This window comes from Marmota monax, unplaced genomic scaffold (assembly GCF_021218885.2).
Source record: "Marmota monax isolate L192 unplaced genomic scaffold, Marmota_monax_Labrador192_F-V1.1 WCK01_AAM20220418_F8-fsc00051, whole genome shotgun sequence".
NCBI lineage: Eukaryota > Metazoa > Chordata > Mammalia > Rodentia > Sciuridae > Marmota > Marmota monax.
Window position 1 is genome coordinate 9,467,501 of NW_026695202.1, and position 17,430 is coordinate 9,484,930.

The 17,430-nt window shown below is 62.3% G+C and overlaps 1 protein-coding gene across 2 annotated transcripts in view; it reads right to left on the reverse strand.

The window, feature by feature from the left end:
- Il2rb (interleukin 2 receptor subunit beta) overlaps window positions 1-3,466 on the reverse strand; it is a 17,311-nt gene extending 13,845 nt beyond the window's left edge. The window contains exons 1-2 of one of the 2 annotated variants that reach the window (XM_046429289.2): window positions 3,152-3,250; window positions 1,172-1,213 (exon numbers count right to left, since the gene is read on the reverse strand). In XM_046429289.2, coding sequence (XP_046285245.1) covers window positions 1,172-1,201 — 30 coding nt within the window. In that variant the 5' untranslated portion in view covers window positions 1,202-1,213; window positions 3,152-3,250. Of the gene's footprint in view, window positions 1-1,171; window positions 1,214-3,151 lie in introns of both variants that reach the window. The other variant, XM_046429290.2, reaches the window with a different exon arrangement.
- Window positions 3,467-17,430: the final 13,964 nt, after the last annotated feature.

Below are 17,430 nucleotides of genomic sequence, written 5' to 3' on the forward strand. Positions count from 1 at the left end.
GAGCGGGAAATCCCCCTCCCAGCCTCTGCAGAGACCCAGGTTTCCCTGAGGGTCCATTACACATGTCCCTGGCTAGTGCTTTCATGGCATGGACCCAGGTCACAGTTCCTGTCCCGAGCTTCCAAGACTGCACCTGGGAGCCCTGTGGCCGACCCAGCCCGGGCGCTCCTTGGCAGCTCAAGACCCCCGCCCCCCGCCCCCCAGGGGTTGGAAGGAGCCCTGCCCAGGCGCCTGCCCTTGAGGCCCAGTGACATCTCTGCAAAGGACTCTAGGGACTTCCAGCCACACCCGGGAATTCTCACCACGGTGGGACCCTGCAGGGAAATGGGGCTCGGCTTCCTCCCCGCAGGGCAGGGCGGGGGAGAACAAAATGTCCCTTAGGGACAAAAAGGGACCTGTTTCAGGAGGGTGGGGCAAAAAGGGACCTGTTTCAGGAGGGTGGGTTGGAGCCGACGGAGAGGGGTCGGGGCCGGGGGACCCCTGGGTGAGCGGCTGGCAGCCCAAGTGCAGGGGAGGGGTGGCGAGGGATGGCGAGGGGTGCGGGGAGGCCTGGCCTCCCTCCAGCCTCCCATCTTTGGTCCAAGTCCTCAGGGCACCGGGCTCTACTGCCCCTTCCTCCTTGTCCCCAGCTCCCTCCACTGTCCCCTTCCCCTTCCCCCTAAATCTCCCATCAGCCCCGCCCCACCTCCTAGAGGTCTTCCCTGGTCAGCGCCCCCCCCCCCCAGCCTCCACCTGGATCCCCCCACCCCCCGGGCCCAGGGAGGGCCCAGCTCACCCGGTACTCCTTCCACTAGATGTCTTAGCTGTCCCCAGGACCCATCTCCTGGGTCCCCACACCACCCATCCAAAGCCCATGGACAGGACAGCCCAGTGGTCCCCCGCCTGACTCCTCCTCTCCACCCCCGAAGGTCAGCGGGCGTCCTTCCAGCCTGGACCTGGCCTGGTCTCATCTGCAGCAGGAGCCTCAGGCCCCGGGCTCCACTCCCCTGTCACCTCCAGCCACTCTCCTCTCTGCCCCAACACAGGCGGTGACCAGAGTCTCAGTGCCCGCTTCCCGTGCGTCTCCGTGCCGGACACCAGGCGGCTCCCCTCTGACTCTCACTGTGACACACGCAGCTCTGTCCCCCGCCAGGCCCCTGCCAAGCGCTTCACATGCCCTGACTCATCTCACCTGCGCACAGCTCAGGGGGTCTGCCGTCATCGTCCCCGCTCCCTGATAAGGAAGCCGAGACTCACGTCACTTACAAACGGTCCCGGCATTCCTGGCCCAGCTGCACCCTGAGGCCATGGACAGGACAGCCCAGTGTCCCCAGGGCCGGTCCCTTGCGTTGTCTCCACTGCACAGACCTGCCCCCAGACCCTGGGCCCAGGCCCCGGGAGTCAGAGCCAGCCCAGAGGGGAGCCGCATCTTCCTGTTACCTGCAGTAGCACAGGGCATGGGTGGGGACCCCAGGGAGGGCAGGGCCCAGCAGAGGGGCTCCCGCAAGGTCCACCCGTCAGCCTGGCTCTGGGCCAGGGCGCAGGGGGTCTTGCTGAAGGTGCTGCTCAGATCAGCTCCAGCCCTCAGGGCCACCTCACGGCCCGGGGCATCTGGGACAGGAACCCCAGGACAAAGGGTGCAAGATCACAGGAAGTCAGGGCCCAATAGGCCTTGGCACTGGGCGGGAGAAAGCTCAGGAATGCCCCTGAGAGGGCACGGCCAAGGCCAGGAGGCCGGCCACCCCAGGGCTCAGGGCTGGGAGCCTGGCCGCGTCCCTCATTCTGCAAGGAGGACCCTGAGTCTCAGGAGGGCTGAGGACCTGCTCAGAGCACAGCGAGGCCCAGCTGCAGACCAGCATGCCCAGGCAGGACCCGAGTCCAAGCCTCTCCCTCCTGGGCCCGCCCGCAGGCGCCAACCTGCCCCTTGGGACTGGAGACCCTGCCAGCCTCTGACTTGCATGTCCCCGTCACAAGGCTTGAGGTGAGGCCCCTGGCCCCACAGGATTGATTCCAATGCTGACGCTCAGAGCCCGGGCACCTGGCTTCCAGCTAGATGGTGATGATGCGGGCGCCCGCGGGGGCTGGCACCAGCTCCCCTTCCCGTCACTGTCACCATCCTGCCACAGCAGTTACTCCTCAGCACCCCGAGGTGTTCCAGCTCCACTCCTCTTTCCACATGGGGAAAGCCGGCCTCTGGCCCAGCTGGACGGGGCTGGGGCTGAGCCTGAAACCAGCCGCCGCTGCCTGAGGGCCCCTGGTCTGTGGGGACTGTGGGCCGGAGCAGGACAGTGAACAGGAGCCGGGTACCTGGGCATGTGGCCCACCTGGGTGTGAACTCACAGACCCACCTTCCCTGGTCCTCTCTCTCTCTCTCTCACACACACACACACACACACACACACACACACACTTGACTCCGCATCTCCCAGCCAGCAGGAGGGCATCCTGGCTGTAGGGGAGGAAGGGGACCCTAGGGGACGGCCCTGCCCCCTCTCGGCCATCTGCTCCATGACAAGGTGTGACAAACCCCGCTAAGGGTGGGGGAGCCAGAGCCCCAGCAGCAGCAGAGATAGAGCCCAGCCCCAGCGCCTGTGGCTACTGACCCCAAGAGTCACACTGCCAAGTGAGGGACAAATCCAGCCAGGAGCTCCCAGAGACTATCAGTACCCCATCCTCACGACCAGGTCCCGAGGGGACCTCTCCCCCTCACCCGACAAGCCTCCTAAGGAGCATTTGTCCTGGGTGCCTCTCTAGTCTGGGTCCCTTTCCAGGGCCAGAAGGTGGCTGCCCTGTCCCACACACTGGCCCCCACTCTGGGCCCCCAGGCCAGCCTCCCACGGCCACCTCTGCCCCTCTGAGTTGAAGGCCCAGCACGCAGGGCCCAGGGAAGCCCCTCGGGCCACAGCAGCCCCCAGCCTCCCGGGAGGACTGGAAAGGAGGGTGGCCTGGCTCTGGGGACCAGCTCCTTCTCCAGCAGGAGAGCAGGGTCCACCCGTTCCCCGGGGGGATTCCAAGATAGGTTGGGGGTCAGAGTTCAGGCAGACCCCTGGAGCCCGACTCAGCTGCACCTCCCAGGGACCTTCCCGCCCAGCGCCCCTGGATGACCAGCAGGGGGTGGTAGGGAGACACTGGGCTGCCCCGGGTGCCCACAGGGCAGGACGAGGGGACTCACCTGGCTGGGACATGGGACCTCGCTGCTGTGCTCCCTCTGGTCCCCGCTGCTGCTGGGACCGTGGCCATCGCAGGCTCTGGCAGCCCAGGTAGCAGGCGGCTGCTGGGCCCGCAGAGACTGAAACCCCAGGGCCAGCCCACTTCCTGTGCAGGGGATGAGGGGCCAGGCCGGTGGGAGGCGGGGAGCTGGGGATGGTGAGAAAGCCTGAAAGTCCCGAGGCACCGGGTGATAAGATCTCCCTCCTACGCTGGGGGCGGCACACTCACCCGCGTGCAATCGCACACTCCCGGAGGGGCCTCGCTGTGCACGGGAGCCCGGGGGCAGCCCTGCCCCCCCCATCTCGCCCAGGCCCCCAGCCTCATCCTCATCCGGTCACACGACCCACCCACTGCCCCAGGCCCCACACAAACACGGCCCTCCCGGGGTCCCCACGGCTGCCCACCCCCTCTCTCAGAGACCTCCGTGGCCCCCTAGCCTCCCACGAGGCCCTCAGAGGTGACTTCGGATGGGGCCTTGGCAAGTCCTCTGATGGCCACTTACAGAACATTCTAGAACTTTCTCTTCTGCTGAAGCCAGCGTTCCTAATCCCTTTCCTTTCCTCATTTTGGGAGATGGAGGGTGGTTCAGATCATGGATTTCTTTTAAATAATAAAAACTCTCCGTCTGCTTCATGTGCAGCGTCACCAGCCCCAGGGACCTGCAGTTCCATCCCCAGGACCTTGCTTTCCCTTCTCTCCCAATCTTCACGGCCTCACCTCCCACGGGTTTCACAGGAAGCTGCAGCCTCTTGGAGAAGGGGAGAGGCGAGATCAACAGGGCAGCTCTGCAGACCCTCCAGTCTGCGCAGAGGGAGGAATGGGCAGAAGACCCCAGAGAGAGGAGCGAGGGGCGTCCCTTCCGCAAACCCCAGAACTGGGCCGGGAGGAGGGGCACGTGCCCAGAGCCCAGGAGGAGGGCGGAGTCAGGCTGCCCAGCAGCTGGTGGCCTTGGCCTCCCTGTGCTCAGTGCCCTTGCCTGTGAGATGGAACAAGGGACAACAGTTCCTCTGGGTGTGCCAAGGGGACGGGACCAGGTGTGTGTTGAGCCCCAAACGTGGCAACACGTAGAAGGTTTGCAAGAAAAACCTGCTATGGTGTAAATGTGCCCCAAAAGTCACACGCTGGAAACGTAGCCCCTCAATTCATATGCCAATGGCACTTTGAGGTGGACCTTTGGGATGTCATTAGGATTAGACGAGGTCATGGGGGGGGGCCCAAGATGGCATCAGTGACCTTATCAGAAGAGGAGGAGCCCTGAGCTAGCACATGTTGCAATGTCTCCCTGTGACGAGGCAGCACGAGGCTGTCACCGGACGCTGCGCTGTGCTCCTGGACTTCCCTGCCTCCAGAACTGTCAGCCAAATCGACCTCTAGTCTCCATAAGTTACCCAGCCTGGGGTATTTGCTTCTAGCAACAGAAAATTGACTAAGAAGCTCCCCCACCCCTTTTCCTTCTCCCCCAGAAGGTTTTCCAGCTGCAGAAGAGGGTAATCAACACGGCCATCACAACATGACGCACAGCCATGATTCATGAAACACAGAATACTTCTGGAAGTTTTCTAGGAAACCAGGACTGAGGCTCTCCCAGGGAGGAAGGCCAGGTGAACAGATTGGAAGGAAGCTGTGATTCTTCGACTCTTTGGCACCCCTTGAACTAGCCAGTCCAGTGGCTTCCTCTGCACACTTTAAAACACGTGCAAAGAAAACAACACAGAAAGCCAGCCCCAGCCCCAGCACCTGTCGGCACAGCTTTGCTGGGAGAAATCCCCCCGGCCTGGCGGGCCAAGTCAGCCGGGGACGCTGCCTCTCCATCCTCCCTCCTTCCTTCATCCGCTCAGCGAGTGCTTACTGAGCACCCAGCACGTGTTCAAAGCCAGGCCCGGTGTGGAGGGCTGACGGAGACTCCACCAAGGCCAGAGCCGGGCCACTCCCTGCCCCTTGCGCATCGGGGACACAGCAGCTGGGTGGCCTCATCTGTGGAGGCTGCTGGAACAGGGGAGGAGAGCTGGAGACCAGCAGCCCCTCAGCACGCCCACCCGGGCCAGGGGCTCCTGCTTCACCTGAGGCCCTGCCCAGGACCCCTCAGGTGGCGAGGCCACCCGGGCTGCCCTCAGCGGGGACAGCAGAAGTGTTTCTCAGTGTCTGCATCCTCTACGTAAAACCCATGACTGTGGGGAGAGGTAGAAAGGCAGAGAGTGGAATGAGGGAGAGGGCAGGAGGGTGCCCCTATGTCCCAAAGTGCCCTTCCCCCTGGTGGCCCCCAGACTCCCTTCCCAGCCTCCCTTGTGGTGAGGTGGGGCCGCGGACAGAGTCTGGCCAATGGAGGAAGGGATTCATTCAACTTCCAGGCCTAAGAAGACCCACCTGCCGCTCTGTCCTTCCCTCCACGTCCCCACCCCCAGCCAGCTGAGGACCAGGAAGCCCTGGGGTGGCGGGGACCTGAGGACAGACCCTCACCAGCCCCCGCAGGACATCCACCTGGACCGTAGGAGTGACAGAGGGGTCCCCGTCCTGGCCTCTGGGCGGGGAGGCTCCTGTTCTGGGCAGATAGTGGCTTCCTCCGGACTTGCGCAACCGCCCCAGGGCCCGAGCTGGGGGTAGAGCAGGTGAGGAGGGGGCTGCAGGATGCCACCCTCACCTCTCCCCAGCCAGGACCCCAGGGCCCGCTCCTGGCCTCCCGTTTCCGCTCCCAGACCCCAAACTGACCACTCGGCGGCCAGAGCTGTCTTTCCCAAACCAGACCATCTCGCGGCCCTCGCAGCCCCCAGCACTTTGGAGCTGTCCCCAGCCCACTGTCCCCACAAACCCAGACTCAGCCTGGCCTCGGGGTCCCGCAGGGCCCGTCCTGCCTCCACGGCGACTCGGGCCACCCCGTCCTGCTCGGCCGCTCCTCCAGGCACGTCCAGGGCTTGGACCGCCTGCCCCCTTCTCCCCGTCCCCCAGCAAGGGCTCCTTCCCTCCAGAGGCTGTGGGGCCAGGGGAGACCCCGGGTCTGTCCCAGAGAGCGTGCGGTTCTCTCTGAGGCACCCTGAGGAAGAGTCCAGAAGCTTCTCTGACAGCGGAGACCTGCAGAGCCCACCCAGGCCTGCCCAGACCAGTGTCTCAGGACCACTGGACACGCTTCCTCCCAGGCCTGTCCCCCGCCCAGTGCCCAAACCTGTGTCCCTGGCACCGCTTCTCGGTGCCCTATGCACCCCGCCCCTCACAGAGCCCCGCTGCTACCCAAGTGCCCGCACCTTCCGCCCTACAGAGGAGCCCCCAGCTCAGCGCACCGCACCCGGCCCCTACCCGAGGACCCCCCTGCCACAGGGCTGTGTACCCGGCTCCCCCGTCCACAGTGTCCCCTCCTGACTGTGACTTTTCCCCTTGCCCATCCGGGGCCGCCTTGTTTGGAGACAGAGCCAGGCTGTACCCTGCAGGGCCCTGGCATCTACCGAAAGTCCCCCCATGTCCTGGCGCTTGGCTTTGGTCCCAGGCTGCTCTTCACTCCAACTCCGGGGACAGGTGCAGGGTCCGCAGGGCAGGCTCCAGGTGCCTCCCCCGGTGAGCCCCTCCCCCCTCTGCATCCGTGCCCACGCCAGGCCCACACTGTCCCCTCGTCCTCACTGACCTGGGTCAACAGACCCCTCAAACCGCCTCCCCACCCCCTTCCACCCTACAGCAGCATCTCAGTTGGGTTCGATCCAGGGGTAAGTGTCAAGAAAACAGTGGGATAAAATAGGAGAGGACTTTATTTCTGTTTCACAGGAAAGAAGTCCGGAGGCAAGCAGTCTGGGCTGCCAGGCGGCTTCTCATGTCAGGATCCTGAGCTAAAGCTGTCCAGCTACTGGGGCATCCTCAGTATCTCTCTCCTACCTCCTCAAAGTCCAAGGGGGCTGTTCAAGCGCCACCCATCACATCATTATTCCTGCAGCTGGAAGGTGGAGGAAGGAGGGAAGAAGGGCATGCCTCTGTCTGTCCAGGAGCTTCCCTAAAGTTGTCCTAGCTACTTTTAACATCCCTTCGGCTACAACTGAGTCACGTGACCAAGCTCCTGCCAAAGGAGGCTGGGAGAAATGCTTTGCTATAAATAGAGGACATGGGGCAGGGGAGAACAGGTTTGGGACTCCTTTACCCTCTCTGCCACCGTCCATCCTCTGCCATCATGAAGACGCCAGCATGTTCTGGGCCAGCCTTCCCTCTGGCCTCTCCCCCTCGTGCAGGAACAAGGCATGTCACCCACCTAGGTGACAGCACCACACACCTCCAGTCCTGTGTCCCACTGTTCCCTCCTGGACACTGGGACCCACCTTCTCGAAAGTCAGCAGGTGGCTGAGTCCTCGTCTGGAGAAAGTCCCACCCCCATGGGCCAGGCCTCGCTGGTGGCGAGGATTGGAATCTCGGTCCCTGGCCAGGAGGGTGCTGTCACATGTAACTTGGCATCTGACTCCCAGCCCAGGAATGCAGGGTGCCCCTCACGTCCAGCCTGGGCCACGAGGCAGAGGAAGGGACCTCACAGAGACCAGAGCAGGACAGAGAGCACAGTCTGCTGGCTAGCAGAGGGACAGGCTGCTGTAGTCCCCAAGCCAGCGGTGGCCTCCTCCGAGGCTCCTTCCTCTCCCCCACCCCCCAAAGCCATCCTCTATCATGTCCACATACCACAGAAGTCACCTCCTTGACAGTCCTCAGCTTCAAACCTGAAGACTAGTCCCCTCCCGGCCTCCAGGAGCGCCCGCCCCAGCGGCCACTACAGGGCCTGGAGCGCCTCCGTCTCCCAGAAGCCACTTCACCTAGAGTCACCTCTGGCTCTTCCAGGATTGCTCCACGGTGACGGCTGTCCCACCCCACGGGGCTGGGGCTTCCCAGACATGGGGTCTCTCAAGGCTGCAATCAGAACAGAGCTGGTCACCTCTTGCCACCCCTCTTCTCCAGGCCGATCACCCCCCAAATACAGACCAGTCCCCCCCACCCTCTACGCCCAGCAGCTTGGATTCGGGGCCTGTGCTGGTGACTGTGCCCCATGTCACCATCTTGCTTTGTGCCTGTGTTAGGAGTTCTGAGAGCTGAGTGTCCTGCAGGACTTGGGGACAGACCTGGTACCCACTGTGTTGACGAGCGGGGCAGGAAGGGAAGCGGCCAGAGTGGGAATCCTCCTCTGAACCTCTGGGACCCACAAGATCTGACCCGGGACAGTCCTCACGATGCAGGGCACGATGACAAAATCAACATTCAGAACAGCGTGCCAAGCTGGTGAACAAGTACGGGGTGATGTGAGTGTGCCCATGCCAAGCCCGTGCCAAGCCCGTGCGTGTCTGTGAGCGAGCGCAGCAGCCCAGCAGCCCCCGGAGGAGCCCCAGGCCCTGCTGATGGCCACGGCCTCCAGGGAGGCTCGGGGAACAGAGGCAGAGATGGCCGTGGGGCTGCCTGACCCATGTCCCCAGGAACATGAAGCCTCCTCATGAATGGGGGAATCAGAAGGAAACCCTACAAAAAAGTATGGTGCCCTTTGTGGGCCTGAGCCCCCCAGGGCCCCCAAACACCTGCCTTCCTACACCCTGATCTTCTCTAACCACTCCATGGGGACCTGGGAATGTCCCCAAGGAGCCATGTCTGTGGGACTCCCTGGGTGGCGGCCGGGGAAGAAAGTGTTTTGTCCCGTCACAGCGCGATCCACAGCAAGGCTGGCTCCTGACCGGGGTCTCCTTCCTTCCCGGCCAGAGTCCCCTTTGGGAGACCGTCAGGAAGTCCGTGAGGACCTCTGGCAGAGCCGTGACGTCCCCCCTTTCCCGTGGGAAACGGGTCAGGGAGACGCTCCCCTGGCTGGTTCGTGCCCTGGCAGGTTTCACTGAGATCTGTGATCTTTCTCAGAACACAGCCTAGGTGTCACCTCAAGGAAAGGGGCCCGTGAGCTGTGCGGTGTCCGTGACAAGTTCCTCTCTCTACCATTTACGCTGGCTTGCTTTTTCCTGTCTTTGTGTTTTTATTAAAGAATCGGAAAAAAAACAATAATGTCCCTCTGAGACGGTGATGGCTGTCCCCGCAGCCTGCGGTGTCTGCTGGAGGGAAGGCAGAAAATGGGGTGGGAATCCGCTCCCGCTCTGGAGCAGTGACCCCCAAACTGCGGCTCCAGGGGCCAGAGACCCCGGATCCCAGAGAACAGGGTCTCTGAAGTCCCCTGAGCAGGCAAAGTGCCACTGCAGGCCGGGTGTGGGTGCCACCTGGCCCTGCAACGCACACAGAAGCAAGAAGTCCCCTGCCCTGTGGGGTCCTGCACGCGCTGACTCTGGGATCTAAACAAGGTGAGGAGAGGGACAGAGGAGGCTGCAGGTCACCCTACCTTGAACTATGTCCCAGTGGGGTGCAGAGGCCCCCATAACCAGGAGGTTGAACTGAGCCTGAGGAAGGCGAGTTCGGGGCTGGCATGAAGCCCCCACAGTGCCAGGCCACTGATGAGGATTCTTGACAAACGGTGGCACACGGGGACACATGGAGGTGTGGGGCCACTGCCGCTACCCCCTGGCCCCGCATCTGCCTCCCCCCAGGGGCCCAGGCCCATTGGTGGCCTGACGTCTCTTCTAGCCTGTAGGTTGGTAGGAGCGTCCCAAGGACCACCCAACTGCATCCCGAAGACCAAATGGCATCTGGGGACCAAGTGGCACCTGGGGACGATCAGCAGTTAGCTAAAGTAGAGGCCCTGTTCTCGGTGCCTCCTCAGAGGAAACCCCACACCCTGTGCAGTGACAGCAGCGTCAGCCTGGCAGGTCACTGGCTGGTTGGGGCGGTGACACAGCCTTGGAAGAAGGAATGGTGGGCTCAGTGACCAGGGAGCCCTTCCAGTGTGACCTTCAGCAGGCAGCACGGTGGCGCCGGAGGAGGCCGGGGCTTTGTGATGACAGACGAGGCCCCGGCCATGTGGGGGAGGCCTGTCTCTCCCGAGGTGGGTTCAGGCAGGGGCCCCTGGAAGGTGTCCACAGGCGCCAGGTAAGAAGCGAATCTAACCTGGTGGATGGGGGGGCCGTGGGGACGGGGGGGTCCACCTGCCGGGAACCTGGAATGGCCACTCGATTCTGCCGGGAAATTCTGAATTTGAAGAGATACTGAAAATTGGGATTGAAAACAACGTGAAGTCCTCCCACTTAGAAGACAGGCCATTCCGCTAACTTAGAACCAAGGCCACAGCCTCCTGCCACCCAAAACCCGCGGCCACCCGGCCGCTCCGCAAGGGAGGCGCTTCAGAGGGAGAGTGACCTGAGGCCCAGGGTGACGAGGACCCTCCCTCAGGGGTCTCTTCTCAGCCGCTGCCCCTGATGCACACGGGACCAGCTGGCCCCAGAGCGCCTTGCAGACCTTCGCTGGGTGGGACGGAGCTCCTTCTTGGAGTCTGGTGCCCCCAACAATCCAAGCAGCTCTCCCAGCGCCACAGTTTTCAGTGAACACAAACCCTCCCGGGTGCCTCTTACGTCCCGGCTGTTCCACGTTCTCTTCTAATTCAGACCAATCGAATCTCCCACTTTCCTTACCAACATGGCTTCCCAAATGGTCTCCCTGAACCCCAATCTGTTCCCCGTCGGCTGCTGGACTTGTCTGTCTAAAAAGCAAGTCTGTGAATCCCTCTCCATTGCTATGGTTTTCATCTTGAACGTCCCCCGAGGCCCTCGTGTTAAAGTCTTGGTCCCCGCTTGCTGCTTGGGGGAGTAGTGAACCCTTTAAGAGGCGGGGCCTCGGGAGAGGCCTTTAGGTCACTGGGTGGCCCTTGAGGGAGCTGTGGGACCCCGGCCCCCTCTTCTCCCTCTGCTCTGCTGCTGTGAGGTGAGTGGTTCTGCTCACCATGATGTGCTGCCCGGGCCCAAAGCAATGGGCCAGCTGGACGCAGACCAAGGCTCCAAAACCGCAGGCCAAAGTCAACTCTTGTTTTTATGAGCTCCTCTGGAATTTGCTACAATAATAGAAAGCGGCCTAGTGTGCTCCCAGGAGGCCTGGGGTGGCCCTCGCCCAGCCTCATTCTTCAGGATCTTAAAGGGCCCTCGGTGCCTCTCCCTAGCCCAGACCCTGGAGGGGCCAGAGCCCAGAGCCACCCAGGCTGCCGTGGCCAAGAGCGGGAGGGACGGAGGGCCCAAGACCCTGTTTCTCCTCAAGGCCGTGCTCAGGGTGGACTCGCCCCCCAGAGCCAGGCCACCTGGTGTGTGTCCCTCCACTGCAAACATCCCTGGATTTTTTTTGTTCCTAAACTCTATGAGACGACTCCTCCTCTGTCTCATCCCTCACGCAGGACCAGGCGAGGCCCACAGGAGGAGGCGGTTCTAACAAACCACAAACCGTAGCCCTGGGCACACAGGGCCAAGGAAGTACTGTTCAATGATTGACTCGCTCAGATTTAGACAGCACTGATGCTTCACCGGGTCCTAATCTAAGAGTCTGACAAAGAGCGCAAGATTTAATCCTCTAGCATCTCCAGGGGAAGAACCACCATCAGGCCTGCTTTGCACAGAAGAGGAACCTGAGGCCCAGAGATGTGGAGAAAACTTTCCCAAAGTTGATTTGGGAGCGATGGAGCTGGGGTTCCCACTCGGGCAGCGCCACTCAGAGCCCAGACTCTTCCCCGGGAGCTCCTGCTCACAAGAACGTCTGTGAGTCCAAAACAGAATTATAACAATTTAGAGTCTTAATTGGCTCCTTTCTTGATTCTACCAGACTCTTAATACTTCGTTCCATAAAAAGGAATGAGCACTCCCAGAAATCTCAGTTCTAGGCCTGTTTGGTAGGGTGGTCATGTGACCAGCCCCCTCCAATCAGAGATCTAGGTTCAGGTTGGGGGTGAGCATGTGACCAGCTTGCTCCAATCAGAAGCCTCACCCCAGGCCTCTGGGAGGAAGTGACCTGGGATAAAGGAGTTGAGGGGTCCAGGAGGCAGGTGAGGGAGGCATCAGAACCCCGTACCCCTGAAGACTCCCTTTGCTGGTGACATGAGCCTGTGGGGCTCTGTGGTTTGACAACTGCAATTCCTGGCCAACATGGGTGACTTTGTCAAGCGGGGCCACATGCATCTGGCACAGATTGGTGGGCTCTGGCGAGGTTGGAACCAAGGGAGGACAGCAAGCAGAAGCAAGCCAGCCCCTGGGTGCCCTCTGCCAGGTCCCTAGAGTGACATCAGTGTTGTGACGCAGGCCCATGGGCGCTCAGCCAGGGGCAGCACACGAGGGTCCAAGATAAAAGCTCTTGGCACCTAGCACAGGTGGCCCACCAAGGGCATGGGGTGACCCTGCGCTCAAACTACGTCCTCCAGGCAGACCACGTGGTTGAAGGCCATTGCCCAGGGCCCCCTGAGGCCTACATGAGGCTGCTGACCTTGACTCTGCCTCACCGGCTGCTTTCCGCCTGGGTGGCTGCTTCAGGGACAGGCTGCAAGCTCCCAGCACCAGCAGGGCCCCGGGTTTGGTGGGCGGCAGGTTTCACTTTCAAAGTGAATTATAGAGACGCCGCGGGTGAATCCTCCTCCACCCCAGGCTCACAGAGCCATGTGGCCTGTGGGAATGAGGTCAGGCGCAGCCTGCTGACCAAATCTGCCTCTCCAGGGGGCCTGCGCCCCTCGCCCCCACCCCCCACCTCTCCCCAGACCCTGGAGGGTTCTCAGCATGTGTTGGGGTGACACACGGCCAGGGCCTCGCAGGGCAACGCCAGCCTCACCGGCTGACCTACTCCACCCACCTCTGCCGGGTTTCTGTCACCTCCTCACACTCTGCTCAACAGTCCAACCACCAACACCCACCACCCCAGCACCCAGCCAAAAGATGGCACTCCCTCCAACATTCTTCCGTTCCACTTCATCTCACTCCCACACGACGCCTGACTGGACCAGAGGGTGGAGCCTGGGACTGAGTCCCCGCAGTGCCACCAACTCGCTAGGCCCTGTTTCTCCCTGCAGTGGTCCCTGGCCTGTCACAGGAACAGGCTGTGGTTCATCTGAACCAGACAGAACTTGCCAGAAGGATCTGGAGTGGTTCACCCTTCGAGGCACCCACTAGAACTCAGAGTCCCGTCGACCAAGACTGCCCAGGATGCCCAAGCCCTGGCTGGAACTTGGACTGACCACTCACCCAGGCTGACACCAAAGGCAGGAAGCAGCTCTCCAGAGAGAAACAGGTGCCCTTTCCAGAAGGAAGAGGGCAGAGCATGCTGAGCAAGTGGGCCACAGGCACCCAGAGCCCAGCTCTGGCCAGGCCAGCCCAGCCCCGCGAGGACACTCAGTCCCAACCGGGTGATCTCCAAAGCCTTCCCAGGAGAGGCAGCCTCTGACTGGGGGGATCCAAGCTGGGCCTCCTGGGACCCTCTCAGACCCTGGCATGAAGATGCTCGCGCCCCCACCCCAAAGCCCCCCATTTAGGAGAAAGCCCAGCAGGGTCAGGGCTGCCCCCAGAGCAGAAGAAGGAAGCTGGCCCCACCCCACTCCTGGGGCTTGACTGTGACCTTGATCTCAGTGGCCTTCAGAGCTCATGACCTACCCTGAAAATGGCAGAGGATGGCAGGCCCCAGGCGTCCCCACCCTCTCTTGGGGCAAGTCCGAGGGTCCCTGAGACCCCCTCAGACATCAGCGCTGGAGCTGCTCTCTGAGAAGTGACCTGGAGCTCTGGCAGCATTGGGAATCCTGACGCTTCCCCCAGGTCACTGCGTGGGATGTCTTGGAACTACCCTGAGACTCTGCGCCGGGTCGCTGACCAGGGTGCAGCCAGAGAGGCCGCTCCCCGGGCAGAGCCACACGCACTAGGCTGCGGCCTCCCCTACACCCCTGCCCCAGCCCTGCCACCCACCACCCAACCCCTCCCACCCAGCCTGCTCTTCCCCAGACCAGGGGTCAGGGACCAAGCCAGGCCCGGCCAGTGCTCAGGGGCCTGGAGGGGGTTGAGTGGAGGGGTGCGGGGGCACCTCAGTGGGGAGGATGTGGCCAGTGGCTTCAGGCCTGTGGGTCCAGCCCAGGAGTGCCGCTGCCACCCTGGCTGCAGTCACCTGAGCCCTTCCTGCAGGAAGCAGGGGGTGGCAGGAGAGAGGGGCGGGGGCGGTGGAAGCGAGAAGTGTGCGGTTTAGACCGCAGCTCACAACAGAGTGGGCATGGTCACTCAGGGAGTGGCCTCGAGCCCCCTCTCAGCACTGCCCTCTTCCTGTTCTCACCTCCCGCCTGCCCCCAACACCTGTCCCCCGTCAGGTCCCAGAGCAAAACCTACAGCCACCCCAAAGACATGAGAGGCCACAGCGTCACCAAACAGAGCAGAACCCCACAAGCCATCAGAGGGCAGAATGTTCTAGAAGCCACAGCCTCCCCCAGAGGTGCCAGGTCACACAGCTCACACTTCCCAGGCCTCACTGCCCACCAGCCCCCAGGCCCCCTCCAAGCACCCGAGGCTGTTTCTTGACTGTGCCGAGTGAGGCTGTCCAGTAGCCCTGCCGGGTCCGAGTCTCCGCCTCATGGAGACCCCCCAGGACCCCTGTGCACACAGAAAGAAATGTGAAAAGCTGTGTTTTAACTCATTTAACCTGAAGACAATGCCTCCAGGATTCTTCTTTCTGGGGGGAGTCAGGGAATTTAGGGGTGCACTACCACTGAGCTGCGTCCCTGGCCCTTTTTATTTTTAATTTTGGGACACGGTCTCGCTAAGTTGCTGAGGCTGGCCTTGAACTTGTGATCCTCCTGCTTCAGCCTCAGTCCTGGGGATTACAGGCCTGCGCCACCGCGCCCGGCTCAGTAGGGGATTCCGAGACTGTCGCTTGGTGAGGAGACTGAGGCACGGGGAGCCAAGTAACTGGCTGAAGGCCACAGCAGGACGTGTTGGGCTGGGACCTGAGCCCAGGCCGTCGGCTCCAGAGCACTCTGCTGGGTGGCCACCACCTTGGGGATGGGAAGACCTGGGCCCTGCCAGTGTCATCTGTGCCTGCCTGGCTGAGCATTTCCGGCCTTCCAGAACCCTCTCTGCTCTTCCCAAGGTTCCTCTGACCCAAGTCTTGCTGCTCGGAGGCACAGAAGGTGAAACCAGCAGAAGGAGCGCTTGTTGAGCAGCTAGGCTGGGCACCCTGGTGACCTCGAAGTTTCCATGACTCACTGGCCCCCAAGGAGACCAGGCCGGGGACAGGAAGTGGGCGCCAGAGGAATACAGCAGAATCCCACCTGGCGTCCACGGGCTGGCCGGACTCCCGTGGCAGCCCCTCTTCCAGGGGGCTTCCTGGAGGAGCGGGCTTTGAGCCAGGTGCCCTCCAGGACAAGGGTCGAGGGCACAGGGACAGAGCACGGAAGCAGACAGGGGCCAGCAGGCCCGTCGGGCTGGAGTCCAGACACCCTGAGCCCAGCTCTCATCCGCTGCCAGCTGCGTCTCCAGGGTCTCCCCCACACCTGGAACTCCCGGGGACCAGGAGGCGCGCAGGTTCTCCCCGGTGTGCCGTGTGCCGGGCGTTGGCTCACAGGTGAGTCCTCAGCACACCTGTGTGCAGAGGGGCCTCCTTCCACAGCCTGGGCCATGCAGATCCAGCCCAGCCGCACCGGGCAGCAGGGTCCCTGTGAAGTCCCGGCTCCTGGGAACGCCCCTGCTACTAGGGGTCCCTCCTTACTCCAACTGCCCCCCTGGTTACGCCTACCTGGGGACTTCATGCACAAAAGGTGCCCAACAGCTGGCTGAAGTTTCATTGAGGTCAACTACAGCAGGGCACAGGGAGGAGAGGGACAGCAGTGGCCACCAGAGGGCAGTGCGCACCCCACCCCAGCCTCTAAGCAGCGCTGGTTCTGCCGCTGTGAAGGGAAGGCAACCCCTGAGCCCCTGTGGGACAGCATCTGTCCCCTACCCAGGAGTTCCAAGTGCCCAGGAAAAGAGGTGGCGCAACTGCAGCCCAGGTTTCAGGACGACAGCATGAGGCAGTCCAAGGAAAGAGAATGGCAGGACCAGCAAGGCCACAAGACTCCTGGGAGCTCCCGGGTCCAGCTTCGCCCTGTACAGATGATGAGTCTGGGTTCAGAGAGGGGCAGTTATTAGCCTTAGGTCACACAGCAGGTCACGGTGTGAACTCTGGCCACCAGCCTCCCCGGTCTCCTCATCCCACCTGACCTTGAGATTCAGAGCAGGAAACAACCCAGGCACCTCCTCCCCTCCCCAAGTTGGAGCAGATCAGAGACGGGTTCACACTCTTCTCCCAGCCCTGAGGGTCAGGGTTCCTGAGACAGCCCTGGACCCAAACCACGGCTCCTCCAGCATCTTTGCCATAGCCCTGGGTGGTGGCAACCGTTCCTGCCCCCAGCGCGGACTGGACCCATCGGTCTGATGGACAGCCACCTCCTGCCCGCGGCATCGCGGCCTCGGGCTGAGCTCTTGCTCTTGTTTCCAGGGGGCTGGGCTTTGGCAGGGGAGCTTGCTCAGGGTCTGTCCTCCTGCTGGACGGAGGAGCGTCAAGGTCATAGGTGAAGTCCAGGGTCCACAGCGTCTCCCACCCCTAAAACCAGGTGCGGCTCAGGGATGGACAGATGGAAGAATGAGGGAGGGTGGGTGGAGGGCTGCCTGGGGGGGGGGGGTCTTGGCGTGGAGCCGAGGACTAGCCGTTCTCCCTCTAAATCAGAAGGGCTGTACCAGGCACCTACTGGTGGCTCCACACTGGGACTTACAAGGACATTGGGGTTCGAAGCTCGCTTAACCAAGGAAACGTCTCTTCATGTGAGGGAACAGACAAAGGCAGTTACAGCTGGGTCCAGATCCACATCTGGCCACTTCCCAGCTGTGTGACCTGGGGTAAGCTCCCGGACCTCTCTGAGCTCTGTTTCACACTGGAAGCATCAGAAGAATCCCTGCCTCCCAGGGTGGCTGTTCAGACCCAGCGCAGCCGCCGCCTCCAGTCCCCGCTCAACGTGACTCGTCACCCCCCACCACCACCCGGCTACAGACGGGACCACAGAAGGTACCACGACACAGAGAGAGAGTAACCACAAGGCCCAGCCTGCAGCAGATGCAAGGGGACCCTGCAGCGTCCTGCAGCCCCTTTCTGGGGCTGGAAGCGGGCGCCTGGCTGGAGGCTGTGCCCTCCTGGGGACAGGTTATGGACAGACATGGATTCATGCAAGTCCCTCCACACACAGCCTCTGCCAGGCCCGGGACTCCTGCTCCTTCAGTCAACTAATGTTTACTGAGGACCTACTATGTGCCAAGCTTGGGAAACAGCAGTGAACCGAGATGCTGCCCGTGTGGCGCTCACAGTCCAGTGGGAGGGGGAGACGGATGAGGACCAAGGAAACGTCCC